We start from the raw sequence: 23754 nt of genomic DNA on the forward strand, positions 1-23754 counted from the left end.
TTAAAACTGTCCCAGCTTGTTTTTAAAATCCTACGTTACATCATATTCAACCATGTGCGAGGTTATTTATTACATTTTATACCAGCACATACCAATGGTAGTTAAAAAAATCTGCAAAATTAAGATTGATTTTACGAAACTTTCTTCTAAAACAGCTGTGTATATCTTAAACTTTTGTGCACAAAACGGGTTCTAATTAAAAAGCGTACTCTGAGTACCTAAGTATAAATTCTTAAATCTAAGAAAGATATTATCAGGCATCTTCAAATTCCACTAAGGTAAATTTAGAGCAATAACAGCGAATTTTCAAAAATTAAAAATTTTATGCTGAAGCCTTGAACCTTTCCAACTACGGATTAAATTTTACATCTATTCATGAACCTTTTCACCAAAATAATTCCCATTGAGGACTACACAGCTCGTTTTAATTACTTCTCTAGTTTACGGGAGTAAATATTTTACTACTAAAAACAACTAATTCCATTTCACATGCATTGAAAGTTACAGCTATGGAAACTTCAGTTACAGTGAAATCTGTTTCGCTATTTCCTTGGTTAGATTATAAGTAAAATTTTTAACCTCTCTGTCGTGGTTCTTAAAAACAAACAGATTAGTATCCGATAAAACGGACTAAAATTGACCAAACTTATTTGATTAAGAACAGGGTTGTAGCCAGCTTTTTGACTTGTTATAGACCTGTCCCCTAAGAAATTCCAATTTTTTTTCAAAATTTGAAAGAGTCATATTATTGCAGGGCGAAAGAAAAAAAAGGTAGGCCGGGCCTACGGGACTAGAAGCTGACTACACCCCTAAAAGAAGGTCTAATGTCAAAAATATAGTCAGTAAATTCAATAACATTATCTCTGATGTTTACTTCTTGAAATTAAGCTTAGAATGGCAATCTTGGCACTGATAGAATTGGATTGCATTAAGATGGATTGAAAAGAAATAATGAAGATAATCTCAACTTGTAACAAAGGAATTAATGATGAAGGAAAATCATCCAAGTTTAATTAACATATGGCTGCAAAAATTGCAAATCAAATTTTTCAAATTAAAATTTCGCCAACTTTTGTAACTTATCAAAGGCTGAGAATATAAGCGTAAATAAAACCCTGTGGACAAGCTCCTGGTGATGCATATGAAAAAACGTTTAAATTGTTTCCCATACAACTAATTGTAATAAAGGAATGGAGCCGAGCGTCAGTTTGGCGAAAACGGAAACCTCGTAATCGCCTTCAACTACTGCAGGTATTCATAACAGAAGCCTTGTTACATTTCGTTCTCTTCGCAAGCATTTATATTTGTAAAGGTAAGAAAAAAAAGGACAACTCCACTGATCAAAATATAATAAAATAGACTGTTTTATTTCTTCACCAAAGTAAAGTTACACATCTCAAGTTCCATTTAACAAAAAAGTAAAAAGTAATGAAAAATAACGAAAAATTGCCAAACTAGAAAAAATTTAAACCTTCTACGTTTCTGCACCGTTTTTTCATTCTTTTTAAGATTTAAAAAAAAAGACAATTTTTGATTTATGTGATTTTAAATTCAAATTTTCTATTTCCTTTGCCATTGAGGCTCCCATCGCGTGCCTGCATTTTGACGTCAACATCCAGGACATCGGCCATGCGCTATGTAGAAAAAGAACCAGTCGCCGTGTTTGTACTGGCATATTTTGCTCACCAAAATTGTTGAGTTATGGTCACTCTAAACTCCAAACAGTCGGTAAGTTCTATCTTATTTCGTGTTTATCGTAATTTCGCTCGCTAAAGGTGTAATTTCTCTTGGTAGAAAACTTGCCCTATTGCCTAACTGAATGTTTACTCGGCTTGATTACTGGAACATTTGTGGACTTTCATTGGAACACCTGTAAATAGATGGTTGAGTTTTCGCTTTCGAGTCTTATGTTTATGTGGTTCTGCGAACTGCGTAATAGTCATGAGATCAAGAGTGACGTCATCTCCAATCAGCAAAAAGGGCGCCCAGTACTTGATTTCGTGGAACTCATCTGATTCTCTGAGGCTTTCCATGGCCAGGTTCAGTGACTTGCTTGTAGGTTTACCTTCTGCAAGGTGTTGATAAAAGCATTTCATGAACTGGAGAGTAGCCTCGTCATCAATCGCCCACAAGGACACCACAACAGACCGAGCACCAGCCCCCATAAAAGCGCGCGCAATGCCAACCACACCTTCGGCCTTGATCTCGCCCCGACCACTGTGGCAGCAACTGAGCACAACAAGTTTGGCGCGAAGTTGAACATTCAACACATCTCGAATCGTTAAAATGTAATCCCCCTTCTCCGTAGGCACAGTAGATATTCGGTCTAGGTCAGGTGTAAGAGCAATTTCGCCAGTTTCCGCACATCCGTGTGCCGCAAAGTGAACTAAGGAAACGGAACTGAGTCTTTTCAACACCTCACGTTTCGTGGCTTGTCTGCCAGTGATTGGCGTGATATTCAGAATTTTTCCGATCATTTCTACTTCTTCTTTAGCACACGGAAGCTGCTCGAGGACTTTCTCTCCCTTGCTGTTAGTAACCTCGGATACCCACGGATCTCCTACAAGTAACGCATCACTGCTTTTGTGATAATCATCTGGGCAATCGGCAATAAGTCTAAGACTTGCTAACGATGGAGCGACTCGGATTGTGAACGATTCACACAGGTATTTAGAATTACCATCCTTCAATGCAGCGTAAGGAGCGATCCACAGGGGTCCATCAGGAATAATGAGTAGCTCATCCCCTTCAATCAAGTCAGCCACCGGCTTAATAACAATATTATACAAACTGCTCAAGCATCCGTCTTGTTGGATGTGAGGTTGAGGATTGGCTTCTTTGGTTTTCTCATCCACTTTTGAACGGCCCTCCCTCAAAGCATCTAAAGATCGATTCTCGCATCTCACATTAGAACAAACACCAAGTTGTGTATAGACACCGAGCATGAACGACTCAAAGGACTGGCTAGATCCACTATTCTCTGAAACAAAACCTTTGAGTTTACTTTGTCTTAACTGAACTTGTTTTCCTCCGGACACAACCCAGAGATTGACGTGAGCTTTGTCCACTGCCTGAAAGACAGTCTTTGATGGAACGTTTTTTAAAACTGCGAAATCTTCATCTTCTCCCTTGTGGTGACTTGTTCCACCACAAAAACTGGATTCCATGAGGTCGGTCAGAGCTTGAGCTCGTCCTTTCTCAGCAACAAATAAGGCTTCATCTACATTACCTTGTTCTACGAGAACTCTCCACAAACCCGTATACGCCATTTGATGCTGATTTCGAAAATTAACTTTCCACTCATCTTTAGATTTTAGAAGTTCTCTCAAGGAATTGAATAAGTTTATGCTAGCTTGGTAATGTTCAACGGCTTTTGGCAGTCCACTTTGCAACTCAAAAACGGATCCTAGTGAATAGTAGGCAATTGCCTCCAAGCATTTGTCTCCTACTTCTTTAGCTATTTTAAGACGTAGGTTGTGGTACTCTATGGCTTTTTTGAAATCACCCAGACTAATATAAGCATTGCCAAGATTGCCATTAGCGGTACCCTCCCCATGCTTGTCTCCTACTTCTTTGGCTATTTTAAGATGTAGGTTGTGGTACTCTATGGCTTTTTTGAAATCACCCAGACAGTCATAAGCATTGCCAAGACTGCCATAAGCGTTACCTTCCCCATGCTTGTCTCCTACTTCTTTAGCTATTTTAAGATGTAGATTGTGGTGCTCTATGGCATTTTTGAAATCACCCAGACTAAAATAAGCATTGCCAAGATTACCATAAGCGTTACCCTCCCCATGCTTGTCTCCTACTTCTTTAACTGTTTTAAGAGCTAGGTTGTGGTACTCTATGGCTTTTTTGAAATCACCCAGACGGTGATAAGCATTGCCAAGATTGCCATAAGTACGACCCTCCCCATGCTTGTCTCCTACTTCTTTAGCTATTTTAAGATGTAGGTTGTGGTACTCTATGGCGTTTTTGAAATCACCCAGACTAATATAAGCATTGCCAAGATTGCCATAAGCACCACCCTCCCCATGCTTGTCTCCTACTTCTTTAGCTATTTTAAGATGTAGGTTGCGGTACTCTATGGCTTTTTTGAAATCACCCAGACTGTCATAAGCATTGCCAAGATTGCCATAACCGTTACCCTCCCCATGCTTGTCTCCTACTTCTTTAGCTATTTTAAGATGTAGGTTGTGGTACTCTATGGCTTTTTTGAAATCACCCAGACGGAGATAAGCATTGCCAAGATTGCCATAAGCGTTACCCTCCCCATGCTTGTCTCCTACTTCTTTAGCTATTTTAAGATGTAGGTTGTGGTACTCTATGGCGTTTTTGAAATCACCCAGACTGTCATAAGCATTGCCAAGATTGCCATAAGCGTTACCCTCCCCATGCTTGTCTCCTACTTCTTTAGCTATTTTAAGATGTAGGTTGTGGTACTCTATGGCGTTTTTGAAATCACCCAGACTAATATAAGCATTGCCAAGATTGCCATAAGCACCACCCTCCCCATGCTTGTCTCCTACTTCTTTAGCTATTTTAAGATCTAGGTTGTGGTACTCTATGGCTTTTTTGAAATCACCCAGTCTAAAATAAGCATTGCCAAGATTGCCATAAGCACCACCCTCCCCATGCTTGTCTCCTACTTCTTTAGCTATTTTAAGATGTAGGTTGTGGTACTCTATGGCTTTTTTGAAATCACTCAGACGGTAATAAGCATTGCCAAGATTGCCATAAGCAACACCCTCCCCATGCTTGTCTCCTACTTCTTTAGCTATTTTAAGATGTAGGTTGTGGTACTCTATGGCGTTTTTGAAATCACCCAGACTAATATAAGCATTGCCAAGATTGCCATAAGCACCACCCTCCCCATGCTTGTCTCCTACTTCTTTAGCTATTTTTAGATGTAGGTTGTGGTACTCTATGGCTTTTTTGAAATCACCCAGACGGTCATAAGCATTGCCAAGATTGCCATAAGCGTTACCCTCCCCATGCTTGTCTCCTACTTCTTTAGCTATTTTAAGATGTAGGTTGTGGTACTCTATGGCTTTTTTGAAATCACCCAGACGGTGATAAGCATTGCCAAGATTGCCATAAGCGTTACCCTCCCCATGCTTGTCTCCTACTTCTTTAGCTTTTTTAAGATATAGGTTGAGGTACTTTATGGCTTTTTCCCCCCGATTATAGAGATCTATGACTTTCTTGACATCACCTGAACTTGCACTACCATGGTCATGACTAATAGGATCTTTTTCCTCCATGGACTTATCTCCCACTTCACTGACAGACTGAAGTCTTAATGACAACAAGATCCTATTGTTTTTTTCAATCTTTTTTATGTTAAGGGTTAAAAATGTGGAAAAAATAAAGAAATATTATTTTTCTGATCATATTGATTTATGATAGTCCATTTTAACATTTGCGTGCTTGGTTCCCAAGCCTTTGAACAGGAGTGTGGCTAAGGGTGACCTTGTTATAATAAAAACATTGCTGCTATTTAAAGCAAACTACTTTGTTATTATCGTTTCTAGACACTGGTCTCTATCACAACAAGGTCATCTTCAGCTTTACTCCAAATCAAAGGCTTGGCAACTAAGTACACAACTATAAAATGGCCCTTCAGGAGGGCTTGCATGAAAGATAGATGGTTTAGTAACATTCAGTCTTAAAGTCAGTTATGAAGTAAATTTACATTTCAAAAAATCTTTTTTCAGTGTGCAGCCTCAAAATTTAACGCGAAATATCTAAATTTAATCCCTAGTTTCCAAAAACTGAGCAGCACTTGCTCAATTTTTAAATTAATATAGCTTTAACAGCAGACGAATGTTTTACAGGAGTGGAAGAAATGAGTCTACAACACCAATACGTGTCTTTAAAGTTTTTATTTGTCCATAGGAAAGCAGGACGAAAGTTTCCGAGTCTCTAAGTAGTGGAAAAAGGTCGAAGGCAAGAAAATCTGCATAAGATATCTAAACATTACCGAGCTTTTTGTTCTGGCTTGTTTTAGAGAGATCATCTACCCACGTACCATGTATAAACTGGATGAATATTAGTCTTTTAACCCTTTAGCTCCCATGAGTGACCAAGAGAGAACTTTTCCTTACAATAGCAATACAATATCAATCAGATGAGTGTTGAGAGTAAAAAAAATATCAATTTGGGGATAATTAGTTGATCCCGTGCTGAATTCTTTGAACTAACATTACAAAAATCGTACGGTTAACAGTAAGGATAATTACAAACTTGGTCTCTGAATTAAAGGGTTATCTAAACTAATGTACCAGTTATTGGCATGGATAGTATAACTAAGTCAAATTGGCTAAAATGAGTAATATCTTTAATAAGTCATGAGGTAATAACTTTTCCTACGTTTCTTAATAACACACACTTAAAGTATGTGAGCTGACAAGTTCCCATCATAATAAATACCCTTCTTTGTATTTTCTCCCTTGAAACATCAAATTATGGAAACTATTTCCATTATACCCACGGTTAAAAATGAAAGATTCCTTCAAAGGATACTGACAGTCCCTTATCACACCAACTGATTGCTTCTTCAAATCTCTTCAATTCAACACAAGCAGTGGCTCCTGCAGGCAACAACACAAAGAAGCATACTATTACTGTAGCTCAATTCCGAGAAAAGAACCTGAAACCATTGAAATCATTACAGACCAGAAGAAAAAAAAGACAAAACAAAACAAAACAAAAAAACTAAACGGAAAAGAATAAACAGGCCCTATTAGGTTTCAGTTAGATTTATTTAGCTTTACAGACAATTAAAACTTCCAAGAACATTTAAATTGGGATCAACAACTCCCACAAAAACACTAAGAGTTAGTTAAGTCCTGATGCTTCTTTTTAAAACAGCCAGATAGTGACTTAAGAGCGTGTCCACGAGAACACCAGCAGTCGTGCTACGTGCCATCCCACCGATTTTAGTGAAACTTAGCCAATTTAAAGGGTCTAGCCCAAAACTAAAAAAAAACAGACTGGTTTCTGTTTTAGTTTTTCCGGAGGGATATAGACCACCCCCCCCCCGGTTTTTCTTGGTTTTCACCAAGGAAATCGCTTCAAATAGGTAAAATGTATGAAGCTCTCACTGCGATGGTATTCAACCGATTACTTTGAGTAATTGCACACATATTTTTACATCCTTAGTTAATGGCCGCCGCGAGTATCAGTCAGTTTGATGGACGGCTTGTCAATCAACAGAGGCAAATATACTACTGTGTATTTAGACTTTTCGATTCACCCAAATATTTGACAACTTTGAGGTCAAATATCTCTTCCGTTGCCAGAAAGCTACAACACTAATCTTAATTACCCTTTATAACCCATTATTTCATCTCTGAAAATCATCAAAAAAATTTGGGCACTACCGTATTTTTGTCTTGGATGCCTTTTAAAATCTGCGACTGTGACAAGTTTCTCTCAACTACACCTGTCACGCAATTCTTGCTCTAGGCGATCACTTGACAAAATAAACCTACATTTTTTTGCTCTTTATACAAGATGATTGATCAAGAAAGGTAAAAAATATGAAAAACTTTCGAGATTTTTTGTAGGAATGGAAAGTTTTACGTTTAGAGAGATGCAATGGCAAAATCGTAGCGTTTCTTTCTTCAGTCGTTTATTACTTTGAAAATTTGCTAAAATCAGGACATAGAGCTCTTGTACAGAACAAAACATTCATAAGCATATACTTTGATCGTCTATTATTATCATCGCACAGTTTACAATAAGGAAACTGTAACAGGAGAGGAGATTTTAAAGTCACATGTCGAATGCTTGTTGACGTACAAGTTCCCGAGTGTAACAACTTCGGCTTTTCCATACCGCGAATGACGGGAAACTCTGCCCCCCTTATTTGGTAGGAGCCAGTACCAGTAGCCCCATAAATTCATTAACTACGTCATGTTTCCAGAAAATAAGACTGGAAAATGTTTTTTCCACTTTCCACCATCAAAAAATACCACGTATAGTATTGTAGTTGTAATATTTGTAGGGTTACTGCGTGACCTTTCATGAGAAGTAAAAATTGTTCATCTTTTTTTTCAAGAAGACACTTCTAGAAAGTTCTAAATCCTTCTGTTATCTTATTTTCCTGTTTTTTGACTTCAAATATCATTTGCATTTGCTATTATTTTCGCTGATTGTCATGGCCTTTCCTGCGTGCACGTGCGAGCTAGTTCATATACAGGACTCTTTCGAGTTTCTCCGGGTGGTGTCGGGCTTAGGTGTGTAGGTCTGGCTCAAAAGATATTTGCACGCTGCAACACGGGTTCCTATGTTTTCTCCTTTTTCTTCATTTGGATTTTCATTCTCTTGCTTGCATTATCACACATTTATGTTTTTTTATTCCCTCAGCGCGTTCCCTCAGATTTGGAAGTAGGCCATGAAAAGTCAATATCGACCAGAACTGAAATCCTTTTCTATCACTATTTGTTTCGGAGAACCCCCGTCATTTGTGACTTTATTTCACAAGAAAATGTGTTTTTATTGTATTTCCATTAGCAAATGAAACTAGGTCCTGATAAGTTTTTTTGTCTCGTGACTCCCAAAAACTGTGTTTGCGACAACATCAATTGAGAAATTAAAGGCAATTACGCCTGAGAAATTCGCTTGTAGCCTTCTACCCGCAGAAGGCAACTCCATATAATGAAACGTTCTAAGACCTCTGTAAACTAGAGACATTGGGTGATGTCGAGGAGTGAAATATTTACACTAAATCTGTGACCCTCAAACGGATCACTTACTCGTACATGTAACGTCCGGAAAATGTCACTCATGTATAACACCGTAGGCGCATCTGGCCAATTCTATCCACTGGCTTCAATAGCAAAGAGACAACTTATTTACTATTTGTATATGAACAACCTTATTTACCCTTCTTGAAAAAATCCTTGATGAAGTCTACTATTGTCAGACGAGATAAATACAAGTTTTTACTTTCTCAGTTCGTGCAGTGATGCTCACTAGTTTGTTCCGTCAAAAACGCTTTTAATGTGAAGTAACGTCGACCTCGACAGAAAAATTAAGCTCACCCTGTCATAATCAATGGTTTGAGACTGTAAGTACCAATTTAGGTACATTATTGGGCTTTGATCACAATGATGAGAAAAATGTGCGTTTCCTCACGCTCGCCACGTTTATTCTTTGGAAAATTATTTTAATAGAGGGTGATGTCGCTTACGTTGGCGCATCTTGACTCTGGCCGACGAAAATTATCGAGGTGAACTCTATGAAATTGTAGTCAAATGTTTTAAAAACTTTGTCTACCCTTGATTTGCACGCAGAAAAAAAAAGGCAAATTCCGAACGGTATTTCAAAACATTTTATTCATTAGTCAATTTATGAACTGTTTTATAGCAGCCCGAGGAAAAAGAAAAATTGAAACAACCGGCGTATCGGTCAAATGAATTCCAATTTTTTCAACAAGGAGTTGGGAAGTTCATTTTTCCTAGTAAATGTAAGTGGGGGTCATTTTTTGTGACAGCCGATCAAAGATAGACATCTCTGAAACGTCTCTGAAACTCTTTTTAAAAAGAGTTTACACTTCCGGTAATATTTTCCTCCTTCTCGTAACAGCGCAACAGACATTGTTAAGAGAGGATGTCAGTAATTTTCGAGAATACGGCGACAGAAGCAAAAATTCAACTTTTTTTTATTTGCTCCAAAAGACTCTTTTGGTGAATCGTTTTCAAAAATAATATTCAAAAGTTCCAGCGAGTTTTTATTTTGGAAAAAAATACGAAAGTTCGAAGTCGGCCAAAACGTACCTAATTTGCATAATTTCTATTGGGCTTTTAGTGCATTTTCACAATGCTCATACAAGACAACGAAAAATTATCTTGGATTCATTTTTTCATAAGTTGTTTTTCATCCCTTGGAGTAGCTTTGCAACTATATTTCATCTCCAAATAAACTTTCTTTCGTTTGTAACCACCCGCATAAAGTACACTATATTTTCTATTCCGTTTGTACGCTGAATTTTGCAATATTTCAGACGACCATAGCATCAAGGGTATACGAATGTACATAAAATAAAAGAGCTCTTTTCAACGAGAAATTCTTCGTGTTTATCATGTTAAAATATTATTTTTGGCCCGTGAAAAGCAAGCGCTAGACTAAAATATATAGCGTGCATTTTCACGGAGTTAGGCCATTTTTCTTGCTGTACTCCTACTGCAAATCGCACGCTATTGGGACAAAACTCGACGTGTTTGGTCTCTACTTCAGTTTTGATTCATCTAAATATATCAATTTTAACTTAAAAAGGAACTTACTTTCATTGTTGAGTGAACAAACCACCGTTTTAGGTAAAATTTTAGAGATAATTTTTCTCGAATGCTAAATATACAAATCGCTGTTTACAAAGATACCAGCTCTGTTGACGTGTTTTTAGCTGAAAAATCGATGGGAAAATCGTAGCGTTTCTTTCGTCTGTCGTTTATTACTTTAAAGATTTGCTAAAATCAGGATATAGGGCACTTGTACAAAACCAAAACATTCATTAGTCTACAATTAGATTGTGTATTATCATTATCGCACAGTTCACAATAAGGAAACTGTAACAGGAGAGGAGATTTTAAATTCACATGTCGCCTGCTTGTTGACGTACAAGTTCCCGAGTGTAACAATTTCGGCTTTTCCAGAACGCGGATGACGGGAAACTCTGCCCCCTTATTTTATAGGAAATATCAATAGCCCCATAAAATTCATTAACTGCGCCATGTTTCCGGAAAATAAGACTGGAGAATGGTTTTTCCACTTTCCACCATCAAGAAATTCCACGTAGAAATAGTATTTGTAGCCTAACTGCGTGACCTTTCATGAGAAGTAAAATTGTTTTTTTTTCTTTATCTTATTATAATTTCCTTTATCTTATTTTTCTTTATCTTATTTGCCTGTTTTTTGACTGCAAATATAATCTGCATTTGCTATTATTTTCGCTGATTGTCATGGCCATTCCTGCGTGCACGTGCGAACAAGTTCATATACAGCACTCTTTCGAGTTTCTCTGCGTGGTGCCGGGCATAAGTGTGTAGGTCTAGCTCAAAAGATATCTGCGCACTGCAACACGAGTTTCTATTTTTTTTTCCTTTTTCTTTATTTGTGTTTTATTCTTCTCCTTGCAATATCACACATGTATGTTTTTTTTTATTCCCTCAGCGCGTTCCCTCAGATTCGGAAGTAGGCTATGAAAAGTCAATATTGACCAGAACTGAAACCTTTTCTATCACAATTTGTTTCAAAGAACCCCTGTTATTTATAACTTTACTTCTCAAGAGAATATGTTTTTACTTGCCATTTACTTCCATTAGTACATGAAACTAGGTCCTGATAAGTTTTTTGTTTCGTGACTCCCAAAAGCTGTGTTTGCGACAACATCAGTTGAGAAATCAAAAGCTATTACACCCGAGAAATTCGCTTGTAGCCCTCTACGCGCAGAAGGCAAATCCAAGTAATGAAGCTTTTTAAGACCTCTGTAAACTAGACACATTACGTGACGTCGAGGGGTCAAATATTTACACTAAATCTGTGACCTTCAAACAGATTACGTACTCGTACATGTAACGTCCGAAAAATGTCACGCATGTATAACACGGTAAGCGCGCCTGGCGAATTATATCCACTGGCTTCAATAAAGAGACAACTTATTTACTATTTGTATATGAGAAAGCTTATTTACCCTACTTGTAAAACTCCTTGATGAAGTCTACTATTGTTAGACGAAATGCGTGGGAGATAAATACAAGTTTTTACTTCCTCAGTTCGTGCAGTGATGCTCAATAGTTTGTTTTAAAAACGCTTCTAGTGTGAAGTCACGTCGACCTTGACAGAAAAATTAAGCTCACCCTGTCATAATCAATGGTTTGATACCGTAAGTACCAATTTAGGTACATCATTGGGCTTTGATCACAATAATGAAAAAAAACGTGCGTTTCCCCACGCTCGCCACATTTATTCTTTGGAAAATTATTTTACTGGAGGGCGATGTCACTTTGCTTGGTGTGTCTTGACTCTGGCCGAAGAAAATTATCGAGGTGAACCCCATGAAATTCTTGTCAAATGTTTTATAAACTTTGTCTACCCTTGATTTGCACGCAAAAAAGGTAAATTCCGAACGATGCTTCAAAATAATTTATTCACTGGTCAATTTATGATCTGTTTTATAACAGCCCGAGGAAAAAGCAAAATTGTTTGTAAGGAGTTTGTAAGTTCATTTTTCCCAGTAAATTTAAGAGAGGGTCAATTTTTTGTGACAGCCAAAGAGACATCTCTGAAAAGTCTCTGAAACTCTTAAAGAATTTACACTGCCGGTAATGTTTTCCTCCCTCTCGCAACAGCGCAACAGACATTGTTAATCCTATGTAATGTAGGTGTATCAGTTACATTACGTCTTCATAGTGATGCCGTATAAGAAATCGAGTGTCCAAAAAGGTCTCAATTCTTGCGCTGGCCAGGGACGGCAACAGCTCACACCTCTAAACTCGTGGGTGTACAGCATAAAAAAAAACATTTGAAAGACGTCAATGTACCCTAAATATGCGTTTCTTCCGAGAAGAAGCTTATTCTAGCGCGCATTGGCTTATTTGGAGATTACGAAGGCCGCGATTCAGACCTTCGGGTTTGTAAATGCCAGTATCCTCGTCATAAAAATCGGAGTCGTAAAGTTGAGAGAGAGGTGAATCTGAAGATGGCAGAAGAAATCAAAGCTGGTGGCGAGTCTTCCTGGTGGTAAGGTGACTGTAAACCTAATAGAACGCGTACTGTAACTGCTATCTTAGAGTCAGCAATGAATAAGGAAGAAGGGCAAGAAGAGCGCTTTTCTGAACATCAGTTTTCCTAACTAATGATTTGCGACTGAAATGAACTTTATATCATATGATTGCTAGAGATTCCCAGGTACTGCAGAGACGCTCACATAAATAGAGGTGGGCGATCCTCCTTCTGACTTTAAAACTGCGACAAGTTTATAGCGCAGACCAACTGGCACAGTTTGGAGCACCTCAGGGTCTCACTAGGCTCATCAAATTAGAAACCTTCAGCAAACTAATCGTAGAAGTGAGTGGTTATCAGCAACGTGCACAGATCCCTGAACGCGGGTCATGGCGAGAACTATATTCAATCCGTCACATACAGAACAAGAAAGCGAGATATTCTTGCTAAGAGGAAGGATTTATCAAGACGTTTCAGTCATTGGCTGCCATCCAAAAGCATCCTAACAAAGGCAAACAAAAAAAGCTGACAAAAAAATCCGCCTATGATAAGATCAGGAGAAAATGGACGAAGACCGGCTTGCCATTTTAAAGGGGGTGGCTACATTCAAGGTCGGACCTCAGGAAAACTTCTAACGAAACATCCCTAACTAGCCAAATGGACTTTGCATGGGCTCTTTGGAAAACACAAAAACCAGCCACCTTTTCTCAGAAAGCAAAGAATTATCTCCTTGATATGAGCTGGACAGGGAAGGAAACTAGTAAGGCAACCGCCTCTAACAAGGCAGAAGGCAAAATTTAGACGAAGACTGCAGGAGAGGGTACAGCTGCTATTAAGCTAAAAAAAATAATAAAGATCTTTGCATCTCACTTTTCAAAGTTGTCAAATATTTGGATGAATCGAAAAGTCTAAAACTTAAGTCGTTTATTTGCCTCTGTTGATTGACAAGACGTCAATCAAATTGACTGATACTTAAGGTGGACATTAACTAAGGATCAAGAAAAACCGGAGGGGTGGTCTATATCCCCCCGGAAAAAAACCAAGACAGAAACCAGTTTGTCTTTTTTAGTTTTGGGGTAGATCCTTTAACCTGGCAAAGTTTCATTGAAATTGGTGAGATGGAATGTAGCACGACTGCCCGGTGCTACATGCCATTTTTCTCGGATTTCTTCGACAATTTTTACCAACAGAATTCCAACCTACAGTTGATTTGAAAATTTATCTAAAGAGGTGGACTACACAAACATACTATTTTAATTACAGTGACAGTGGTAGAATTCTATAAAAGCAACCGAGCAAAACACCGAATGTACACACAAGGTTCACGCACAATTAAGCGAATATTTTCATGCGACAACTACATGTTTCGAATATTTTATGTGTGCGATGATTTTATTTAAATCACGCTCACGTAATTACAACCACATTTCTAGTTACATGTAATTTACTTCAAAGTTATGCCAGTGGGATAGATTGTAAATTGAAGAACAGTATATGCGACGGGCTAATTTCAGCTACAAACACGTCGACAGAGCTGGTATCTTTGTAAACAGCGATTTGTTTATTTAGCATTCGAGAAAAATCAACTCTAAAATTTTACCTAAAACGGTGGTTTGTTCACTCAACAATAAAGGTAGGTTATTTTTTAAGTTAAAATTGATATATTTAGATGAATCAAAACTGAAGTAGAGACCAAACACGTCGAGTTTTGTCCCAATAGTGTGCGATTTGCAGTAGGAGTACAGCAAGAAAAATGGCCTAACTCCGTGAAAATGCACGCTGTATATTTTGGTCTGGCGCGCTCGCTTTTCACGGGCCAAAAATAATATTTTTACATGCTAAACACGAAGAATTTCTCGTTGAAAAGAGCTCTTTTATTTTATATACATTTGTATACCCTTGATGTTATGGTCGTCTGAAATATAGCAAAATTCAGCGTACAAACGGAATAGAAAAGATAGTGTACTTTACGCGGGTGGTTACAAACGAAAGAAAGTTCAGTTGGAGATGAAATATAGTTACAAAGCTACTCCAAGGGATGAAAAACAACTTACGAAAAAATGAATCCAAGATACATTTTCGTTGTCTTGTGCGAGCGTTGTGAAAATGCACTGAAAGCCTAACAGAAATTATGCAAATTAGGTACGTTTTGGCCGATTTCAAACTTTCGAATTTTTTTTCAAAATTAAAACTCGCTGGAACTTTTGAATATTATTTTTGAAAACGATTCACTAAAAGGGTCTTTTGGAGCAAATAAAAAAAAAAGTTGAATTTTTGCTTCTGTCGCCGGATTCTCGAAAATTACTGACAACCTCTCTTAATCCTATGTAGTGTAGGTGTATCAGTTGTATTACGTCTTCATAGTGATGTCATATAAGAAATCGAGTGTCTAAAAAGCCCTCAATTTAATCTAACACTCGAATTGATAAAGTCAAGATGGTGCAGTTGTCTTGTTCATTTGCAACTAACTGTAGAACCAAATGTTATTTTTCTCGCGCTGGCCAGGGACGGAAACAGCTCACACCTCTAAATTCGTGGGTATATCGTGCACAACTTGGTGCGAGATTTAGACCTTCGGGTTCGTAAATGCCAGTATCCTCCTCATAAAAATCGGAGACATAAAGTGAGAGAGAGATGAATCTGCAGATGGCAGAAGAAATCAAAGCTGGTGGCGAGTCTTCCTGGTGGCGGCAAGGTGACTGTAAACCTAAATAGAACGCGTACTGTAGCCGCTATCTTAGAGCCGGTAATGAATAAGGAAGAAGGGCAAGAAGAGCGCTTATCTGAACATCAGTTTTCCTACCTGGTGATTTGTGACTGAGATGAACTTTATATCATATGATTGCTAGAGATACGCAGGTACTGTAGAGGCGCTCACATAGATAGAGGTGGGCGATCCTCCCTCTGACTTAAGAACTGCGACAAGTTTATAGCACAGACCAACTGGCACAGTTTGAAGCACCTCAGGGTCTCACTAGGCTCGTCACATTAGAAACCTTCAGCAAACTAATCGTAGAAGCGGGTGGTTATCAGCAACGTGCACAGATTTCTGAACGTGGGTCATCGCGAGAACTATACCTAATCCGTCATAGACGGAACAAGAAAGCGAGATATTCTTGCTAAAAGAAGGATGTATCAAGACGTTTCAGTCATTGGCTGCCATCCAAATGTACCCTGACAAAGACAAACACAGTGAGGCCGACAAAAAAATTCCGCCTAGGATAAGATCAAGAGGAAATAGACTAAGACCGGCATGCCATTCTATAGGGGATGGCTACGTTCAAGGTCGGACCTCAGGTAAAAATTCTGACGAACAATCTCTAACTAGCCAAGAGGACTTTGGATGGGCTCTTTGGAAAACACAAAAAACAGCCACCTTTTCTCAGAAAGCAGAGAATTATCTCCTAGACGTGTGCTGGACAAGGGAGGAAACTAGTAAGGCAACAGCCTCTAATGTGATTTCCCAAATATCGAGTTTAAGGGACGACACCAGCCAGAAATGTTGCCTAAGACTGACCGGTTGATACAGCAGCAAATCGCTCGATACTTTAGCCGGTTATCTGCCGTAACAAAAATTGACTCATTGATGAGGTCCCCCTCTGTAAATATGAATGGGGACGGAGAGTCCGCTGCCAATGATTTACCTTCAGAATTCGAAAGTGACCGAACAAGGCAGAAGATAAGGAGGGACCTTGCAAAATTTAGACGAAGACTGCAGGAGAGGGTACAGCTGCTATTAAGCTAAAAAAAAAAAAAAGACTTTTGCATCTCACTTTTTTTTTCATATTTATTGTCTTTGCTTACGAAAACAACTGACTATGTCTTGGGATTTCATCAAGAGAAATTTGCAGGAAGGCTACTCGTCAAATTACTGCTGGCTCATTCCTATTTGAAAATTTTACAAGTCACGCAATTAAACTCCGGCGACACTCGATCTAGAGAGATGTAGATTTATATGTAGTAATAGAATGCTTGAAAAAAATTTGCAGATATTTTACGATTGAAGCAGGTAAATAATCATAGTGAGCTGCAGATTATTTTGAAATTGTTATCTAGCAGATAGCACGAACAACGCGCTTGAATAATTCCTACGGAGAGTCTTCGGGTCACACAACAGATGTTAGCTTAGCGGAGTTCTGCATGGAAATGTTCGATGGCGGTAAGTGACAACGACAACACTATTTGAATTTTATTTTCGGGATAGAAGCACAGTTTTCAGTCCGAAAGAACTATTGATATTTGCTCACGAGCGAGAGCGCAGAATTTCTCGTCTTTAAAAGCCGAAGTTGTAGCACACTGGAACATGTAGTAATATCAGCCAACACGCAGCATGTGACTTTAAAATCTCCAAAAATGAGCAATGATGATGATAAACCATCAAATTATAGACTAATGAATGTTTTGCGCCGTAAAAAAGCCATATCTGATGTTTTTAGCAAATCTTCAAAGTAATAAACGACTGAAGAAAGAAACGCTACGATTTTCCCATTGATTTTTACATGTATCTCGAAAGTTTTTCTCGAAAGTTTTTCACATTCTTCACCTTTCTTGATCAATCATCTTGTATAAAGAGCAAAAAAATGTAGGTTTATTTTGTCAAGTGACCGCCTAGAGCAAGAATTGCGTGACAGGTGTAGTTGGGAGATACTTGTCACAGTCGCAGATTTTAAAAGGCATCCAAGACAAAAATACGGTAGTGCCCAAATTTTTTTGATGATTTTCAGAGATGAAATAATGGGTTATAAAGGGTAATTAAGATTAGTGTTGTAGCTTTCTGGCAACGGGAGATATTTGACCTCAAAGTTGTCAAATATTTGGATGAATCGAAAAGTCTAAAAACACAGTCGTATATTTGCCTCTGTTGATTGACAAGCCGTCCATCAAACTGACTGATACTTGCAGCAGACATTAACTAAGGATGTAAAAATATGTGTGCAAATCCTCAAAGTAATTGGTTCAATACCATCGCAGTGAGAGCTTCATACATTTTACCTATTTGAAGCGATTTCCTTAGTGAAAACTAAGAAAAACCGGGGGGGTGGTCTATCTCCCCCCAGAAAAAAACCAAAACAGAAACCAGTTTGTCTTTTTGAGTTTTGGGGTAGACCCTTTAAACTGGCAAAGTTTCTTTGACATCGGTGAGATGGCATGTAGCACGACTGCCCGGTGCTCTCGTGGACATGCTCTTAACATATCTGACACCTGTGACTCATTGAACTTAAGGAACTAAAATATTCATGCTGAAATTTTGCTTTGCATTCCGCATTGAGTTGTTCATCCAGCTCAAAATAATATTCTCATCATGATTAATGCAAAGTAATGGCGTAGAAGTCAAGAACTGGATTCAAATGTACATGAGGGTGGTCTCGACCTCTTAATTAAAGTCAATTGAGACAAGATTGAACTCCATTTAACCTTAGAGTGTTGAGTTCTTTTTTTATTATTATTATTATTATTATTATTATTATAGTACAGCTAACATATCTAACCTCTCACAATTGCCTTAATGAAAGTTGGATTTAACCCAATGGCTGCTTCTGCATCCCTTAGTGAATCCTGGTGATTTCCTGTTATTGAAATAAATATCTCTGATTAGCCATACATGTTGCAAACCAACTACCATTACTATAATTTTGGGAAAAACTTGTGATGCTCGTTGATATCTGGGGTAAGAGGATACTTCTTTGTATATTTGAGAGGCCAAGATAAGATGTAAATTTTTCCGGGCATGCTTTCAAAATTATCACCTTTTTCAGAAAACTACTACTGACAACTCAATAGCTTCAAAATTGAAAAAAAATGCATGTTAAAGCTCTCATCATCTTACCAAGTTTAAAATGTGCAATAGCCCTGTTGTTGTGCAGTTTGGCCTTCAGTTCTTTGTCATTGCAGTTCATTTTAATTCCTTTGGTGTAAAAATGAATAGCATTGATGAAATCTCCTTTCTTGAAGGCCTCATTACCCTCATTCCTATAAACATCAGCTGTGGCTGCAAAGAAAAAATAAAAAATAATTTGTGTCAAAGTCTGTGGTTGTAGTTAATAATTACCTGTGGTTGTAGTTAATTAGTGCATAAGCAGAGCTGCCAAGATCTGGAGATTTAAAATCTGAAGATTTTTCCTTTAGTGCCAGCTGCCACTTTTGCACCTGCCTGTCTTGACCCATCCCCTGAAAAGCTTGGAGGATGTGTGCAGTCCCCCTTATAACTTTGTGTACTTGCTTTGAACTTTGAGAAAAGAAAATAACAAATATGTCATAGATCCTCTCAGTCAATGAACAACATATTGTAATCATAGAAGAGAGTCATGACTGGCCAAATATCCTTTAAAATGGTCATGCAGTGTATAAATATCCTTCTCCACATCTGCTTACATTCTTGAAACTGGTGGAAAAGAAAATGTTTTAACAATGACTGAAGCCAAAGTTGAACCAAGCTCACCTCGTAAAGTGTCCTCATCAAAATCTGGAGCATTTTCTTCATCAGGTAAGTCTTCATTTTCAGATGGAACCTTAATTGGACTTCTTTCTTTAGCCATAGCAACTGTGAGGGGATGCTTCTTACAAAAAGTTGCTGTTTTAAGTCATCCTGGCCTGAAAAAAAGATGGTTGCAAATGGTAAAAAATTAGCTCAACATTAATTACCCAATTGTAAACTAAATATTTTTTCCCTTCTGAGAATGGGAGGGATACATAGACACAAAATCACAAGCAATCAATATTAATAGCATATTTAAAGCAGTAAAAGAACAAAAGATACATACATACATACATATATATATATACTGAAGAAAACAAGCATTAATATGTAAATGAACATTAATTCACTTCTCATTACAATAACTTTCAAGATTTACGAAAGACATTCCCAATTGACTGAAATAAATTGGGCAAAAATCAACATCTCTGTGTTTCAAGTTTATATAATTTGTAACAGTAGCAAATTAAATCATTTAAACTAAAGAGGTGATGGGTAGTTAGGTCACATCTGGATTTGAAAAGTAGGCCATCCAGGACCTGAGCTTTAATTAATCCTGGCTTCCTCACATGAAGCAACTGGGAGTATTACTACCCAACCCTGGACAGGATGCAAGTCCATTCCCCCATTATTCCCCCCCCCCCCACCCCCCTAGCATTTTATCAGGTTTCCCTGACTAATTTTTGCTACCCATTTATACTCCTGGGTGGAGACAAACACTGTAAGAATAAAGTGTTTTGCACAAGAACATAACACATTGACTGAAACCCAGACCTCTTGACCCCGAGTCCAGCACAGGCCAGGCTAGGCTACAAATGCAGACCTCTTGACCATGAGTCAACTTCACTAATCATAAGACCACCATGTCTCCACAAGAGGGGAGAGTTTATGCTGAATCCTTTCTCATAGGAAACAAATTTTACAACACCAAAGAAAAATTCTCTCATCTGATTTTTAAATAGGGATTACTGGTCAAAACTTATAAAAGATATATTTCTTTAATTCAATTTCCTACAGTTGAGCTGACACCCATATTCATATTGGTGAGACTGTTAGTTCAACTGTTACACTTATTGCTGGAAAAACAGTGAAATATTTACAGTACATTTATGCATGCTGATGTATGTTGAAATGGATTTCAATTTGGTACAGGTGAAGACATTTGTGGTTTACTAGTATATGTACATTTCACTGATTGTTTTTGTATTCATTCCGTGTTTACATTGTTTTGTGCTCAAAATTGATTTGTCTTTGATGCTAACTTTAATTCTCCTAATAATCAAGATGGCTTGTTTTTAAAATATCAAATAATCCTTGCTAGCTGTCTTCATGTGCAAATGAATTCAATAAAGAGTAACAAGGAAATCAATTGTACTGGAATTCAAAATAGCCAGAGATACATGTACAGTGTAAATTACTTTTACAAAAGCCATTTCTAACTTCTAACTACCCAGTTAAGCACCAGAGCTTTACTGGCGAATATAGGCCCAAGATTGCAGCAGTAAAGAAATGGCATGCTGCCAATATTCCCCAGTACAGCTCAAGAAAGCAAGGTAATTGTTGTGCACTAATGTCACTTTGGCTAAACTATAGTTTGCTTTGAATTTACATGTTTTGTGGTTGTCTGTATGGTGCAAGGATGCTGTGTATGGCAAAATCCTGACCAAGTAAGGACCAATCAGAACTTTTTATTTACTTCAAGCCTTGCCATGTGATAACATAAATTATCACCAGACACATACTTGGATGCGTGCAGCCACATGCAGAACTTAACTAGTTTAAATGTGGTCATTGATTGATCATATATTGATTAGAAGATGACAAAAGGTAAAACTTTTCTCAGATACCATTCAATCATTATCAGTTGATGAATTGGATTCCTAAAACTGGAATTCGGTTAATTGAAAGGACGCTTCCATTAAATCACCAGCTGACATTTGAAGAAAAATCAACTTGTCTCAATATTTAACAAGGAAATAGAGGACAGACGCTTCTTTTTTGATGTACTATTTTTTTATAGAGTTCTTAATGGGTATATTAATATAGATATATCCTCTTATATCCAATTTTATTCGCATTCGGAAAGATACTCGTTGAGGGGTAAGGACGAACTTAAATTAAAAAAGAACTACGCGAGGACTAATACTTTTAAGTTTTGCTATTTTAATAGGATTGTCCACATGTGGAATGGGCTGCCACTATCGGTCCGTCAGGCTCCAAGTGTTTCTTGTTTTAAAAGGGGTGTAAGGGATTACTTGACTGCAAGATCTGATTGATTTTAGTTTGGATTTGTTTTTTTTTTTTGTTAAAGGTGGTCTGCCGTGCATGGGGATTTATCTCTTTTGCGGACCATCCTTATGGCACCTTTCCTTTTACTCTTTTGTATTATTATCTATTAATGTAAGTATGTAAGTAAGTAGTAAGTTATATGTGCCATTAAATTGTAATAAATAAAAAAATAAATAAAAAATAAATGAAATCAGTATAACAGTACAGTTTGGAAGGACAATCTTAAAGCAGTCTATCAAAAAGAAAAAATTACTTTCAAAATATAAAATAATGAACATAAACACATGAAATACGCTGGAAATGTTTATCGCTTTTTGATTAAATGCATCTCAAATACGGGAGCAATTTAAGTTAACACATAATCCAGACATGAAAGCTAGCACAAAACACTTTCCGGTGTGCATGTTCCACATGCATATGACACACAAACGAAACTGAAAGTGTTACGATCATCAGCGCTTGCACTAAATCGAATTGATAATTTGGAGATTTCTTGTAACTCTCCCAAATTAATTATTTTTTAGAGGTAAATGCCAGGTATTGGCTGAGAATTTTTGGGAATTCGACAGTTGTAACATATTCGTGTAAGCTCAGCTCAATTAGCTTACAAGTAACACTAAGCGTCATGCAATACAATTAATGCACGCCAGAATCAAATAAAAGCTAGCAATCCTCGTCAGTTAACAGCAGGAACGTCTTTCATTGCCGGAAATCAGAGAAAATTAGGACAGATTAAGAGCATTTGAAGGAGAAATTTTGACTGAGAAACGCGAAATAAAAGTATTTACCTTACATTCAAAAATCTGAAACAACCATGCGTTCTTACCTCTGTCGCGGAAATGGAAGGCACGTTTGACTGTTTTACGACCTTGCTTCCTCAATCCACCATAGAAATGTTTCACAAAAAGTCACTAAGACTGAGAAAGTACGAAGAGAGAGTCGAAACCTTTGCTAGAAAACGAAGAATCTCAGTTGCGCGTTGTGAAAACGAAAGGGGAGTCCCCTGGCCCATAACTCTGTGCAAGCTTGAAACCGAAAGTGCGTGACTTTTGTCACGAAGCACCTCCATTCCTACAAGTTCTTACGCGGTCTGCCGATATCGTGTCACGCACTCGTTCAAAATAAATAAATTCTAAAGCAGGTATTTATTTTACGAAACTCTTTTAAAGTCATAATTGCCATTATTTTTCACACGTTTATATCGTGAACAATGTCGCAAGAGCTCTTGTTGACAGGTTGACTGTGAAATTCGCAGGAGACTGATGGTTATGATCTATTCAAGCTCTGCGAGGACCTCTTCTTGACTGAGAATGAGAGGACGAGCATGTTCAGAGAAGGTATTCAGTCTGATGATCTTTCGAAGATCAGATGCTATGCGGAAGATCGGAAGAAATAAGGAGTTGTTAAGGAGAATAAGCTTATTGATGTCTATCAGAACAAATGGAGCATTCCATTGGATCATGAGATTCTAAGGGAAAGTACGTTTTTTATTGGGGGGGGGGGTGGGACGGGGCTTCGGGGGGGGGGGAGGGTCATCAGTCAAATTTTTACAAATTGGGGAGGCTCAAACCTGTTTTATTCGCAACGGGGGGGGGGGTCACAGTTTTTCTTGGCAAGGAAAAAATTTATCCATGTCGCTTAGTTGACTCTTATTTGTTAACAAACCCGTGAAGTGTATAGAAACCTTAAACTTGTATATACAAGTAAAGCTACCAGTCAAGAAGTGTATAGAAACCTTAAACTTGTATATACAAGTAAAGCTACCAGTCAAGAAGTGTATAGAAACCTTAAACTTGTATATACAAGTAAAGCTTCCAGTCAAGAAGTTTATAGAAACCTTAAACTTGTATATACAAGTAAAGCTACCAGTCAAGAAGTGTATAGAAACCTTAAACTTGTATATACAAGTAAAGCTTCCAGTCAAGAAGTTTATAGAAACCTTAAACTTGTATATACAAGTAAAGCTACCAGTCAAGAAGTGTATAGAAACCTTAAACTTGTATATACAAGTAAAGCTACCAGTCAAGAAGTGTATAGAAACCTTAAACTTGTATATACAAGTAAAGCTACCAGTCAAGAAGTGTATAGAAACCTTAAACTTGTATATACAAGTAAAGCTACCAGTCAAGAAGTGTATAGAAACCTTAAACTTGTATATACAAGTAAAGCTTCCAGTCAAGAAGTGTATAGAAACCTTAAGCTTGTATATACAAGTAAAGCTACCAGTCAAGAAGTGTATAGAAACCTTAAACTTGTATATA

At 37.6% G+C, this 23754-nt stretch overlaps 2 protein-coding genes across 4 annotated transcripts in view; one reads left to right on the plus strand and one right to left on the minus strand.

The window, feature by feature from the left end:
* Window positions 1-22474, minus strand: part of LOC131773280 (tetratricopeptide repeat protein 28-like) — a 57363-nt gene extending 34889 nt beyond the window's left edge. For 2 of the 3 annotated variants that reach the window (XR_010716082.1, XR_010716084.1), the window contains exon 1: window positions 22320-22474. Coding sequence is in view for 1 of the 3 variants with exons in the window: in XM_066160786.1 (XP_066016883.1) it covers window positions 1824-5333; window positions 6526-6593; window positions 18219-18296; window positions 18557-18718; window positions 19169-19265 (3915 nt within the window). In the remaining 2 variants the exon portion in view is untranslated. Of the gene's footprint in view, window positions 1-730; window positions 5334-6525; window positions 6594-18218; window positions 18297-18556; window positions 18719-19168; window positions 19321-22319 lie in introns of those variants that run through there. The other variant, XM_066160786.1, reaches the window with a different exon arrangement.
* The window catches only part of LOC131769528 (uncharacterized), a 102570-nt gene that overhangs the window by 40961 nt on the left and 37855 nt on the right, over window positions 1-23754 (plus strand). The gene's annotated exons all lie outside the window — the stretch shown is intronic.

The sequence above is a fragment of the Pocillopora verrucosa genome, chromosome 13 (assembly GCF_036669915.1).
Source record: "Pocillopora verrucosa isolate sample1 chromosome 13, ASM3666991v2, whole genome shotgun sequence".
NCBI classification, from domain to species: Eukaryota; Metazoa; Cnidaria; class Anthozoa; order Scleractinia; family Pocilloporidae; genus Pocillopora; species Pocillopora verrucosa.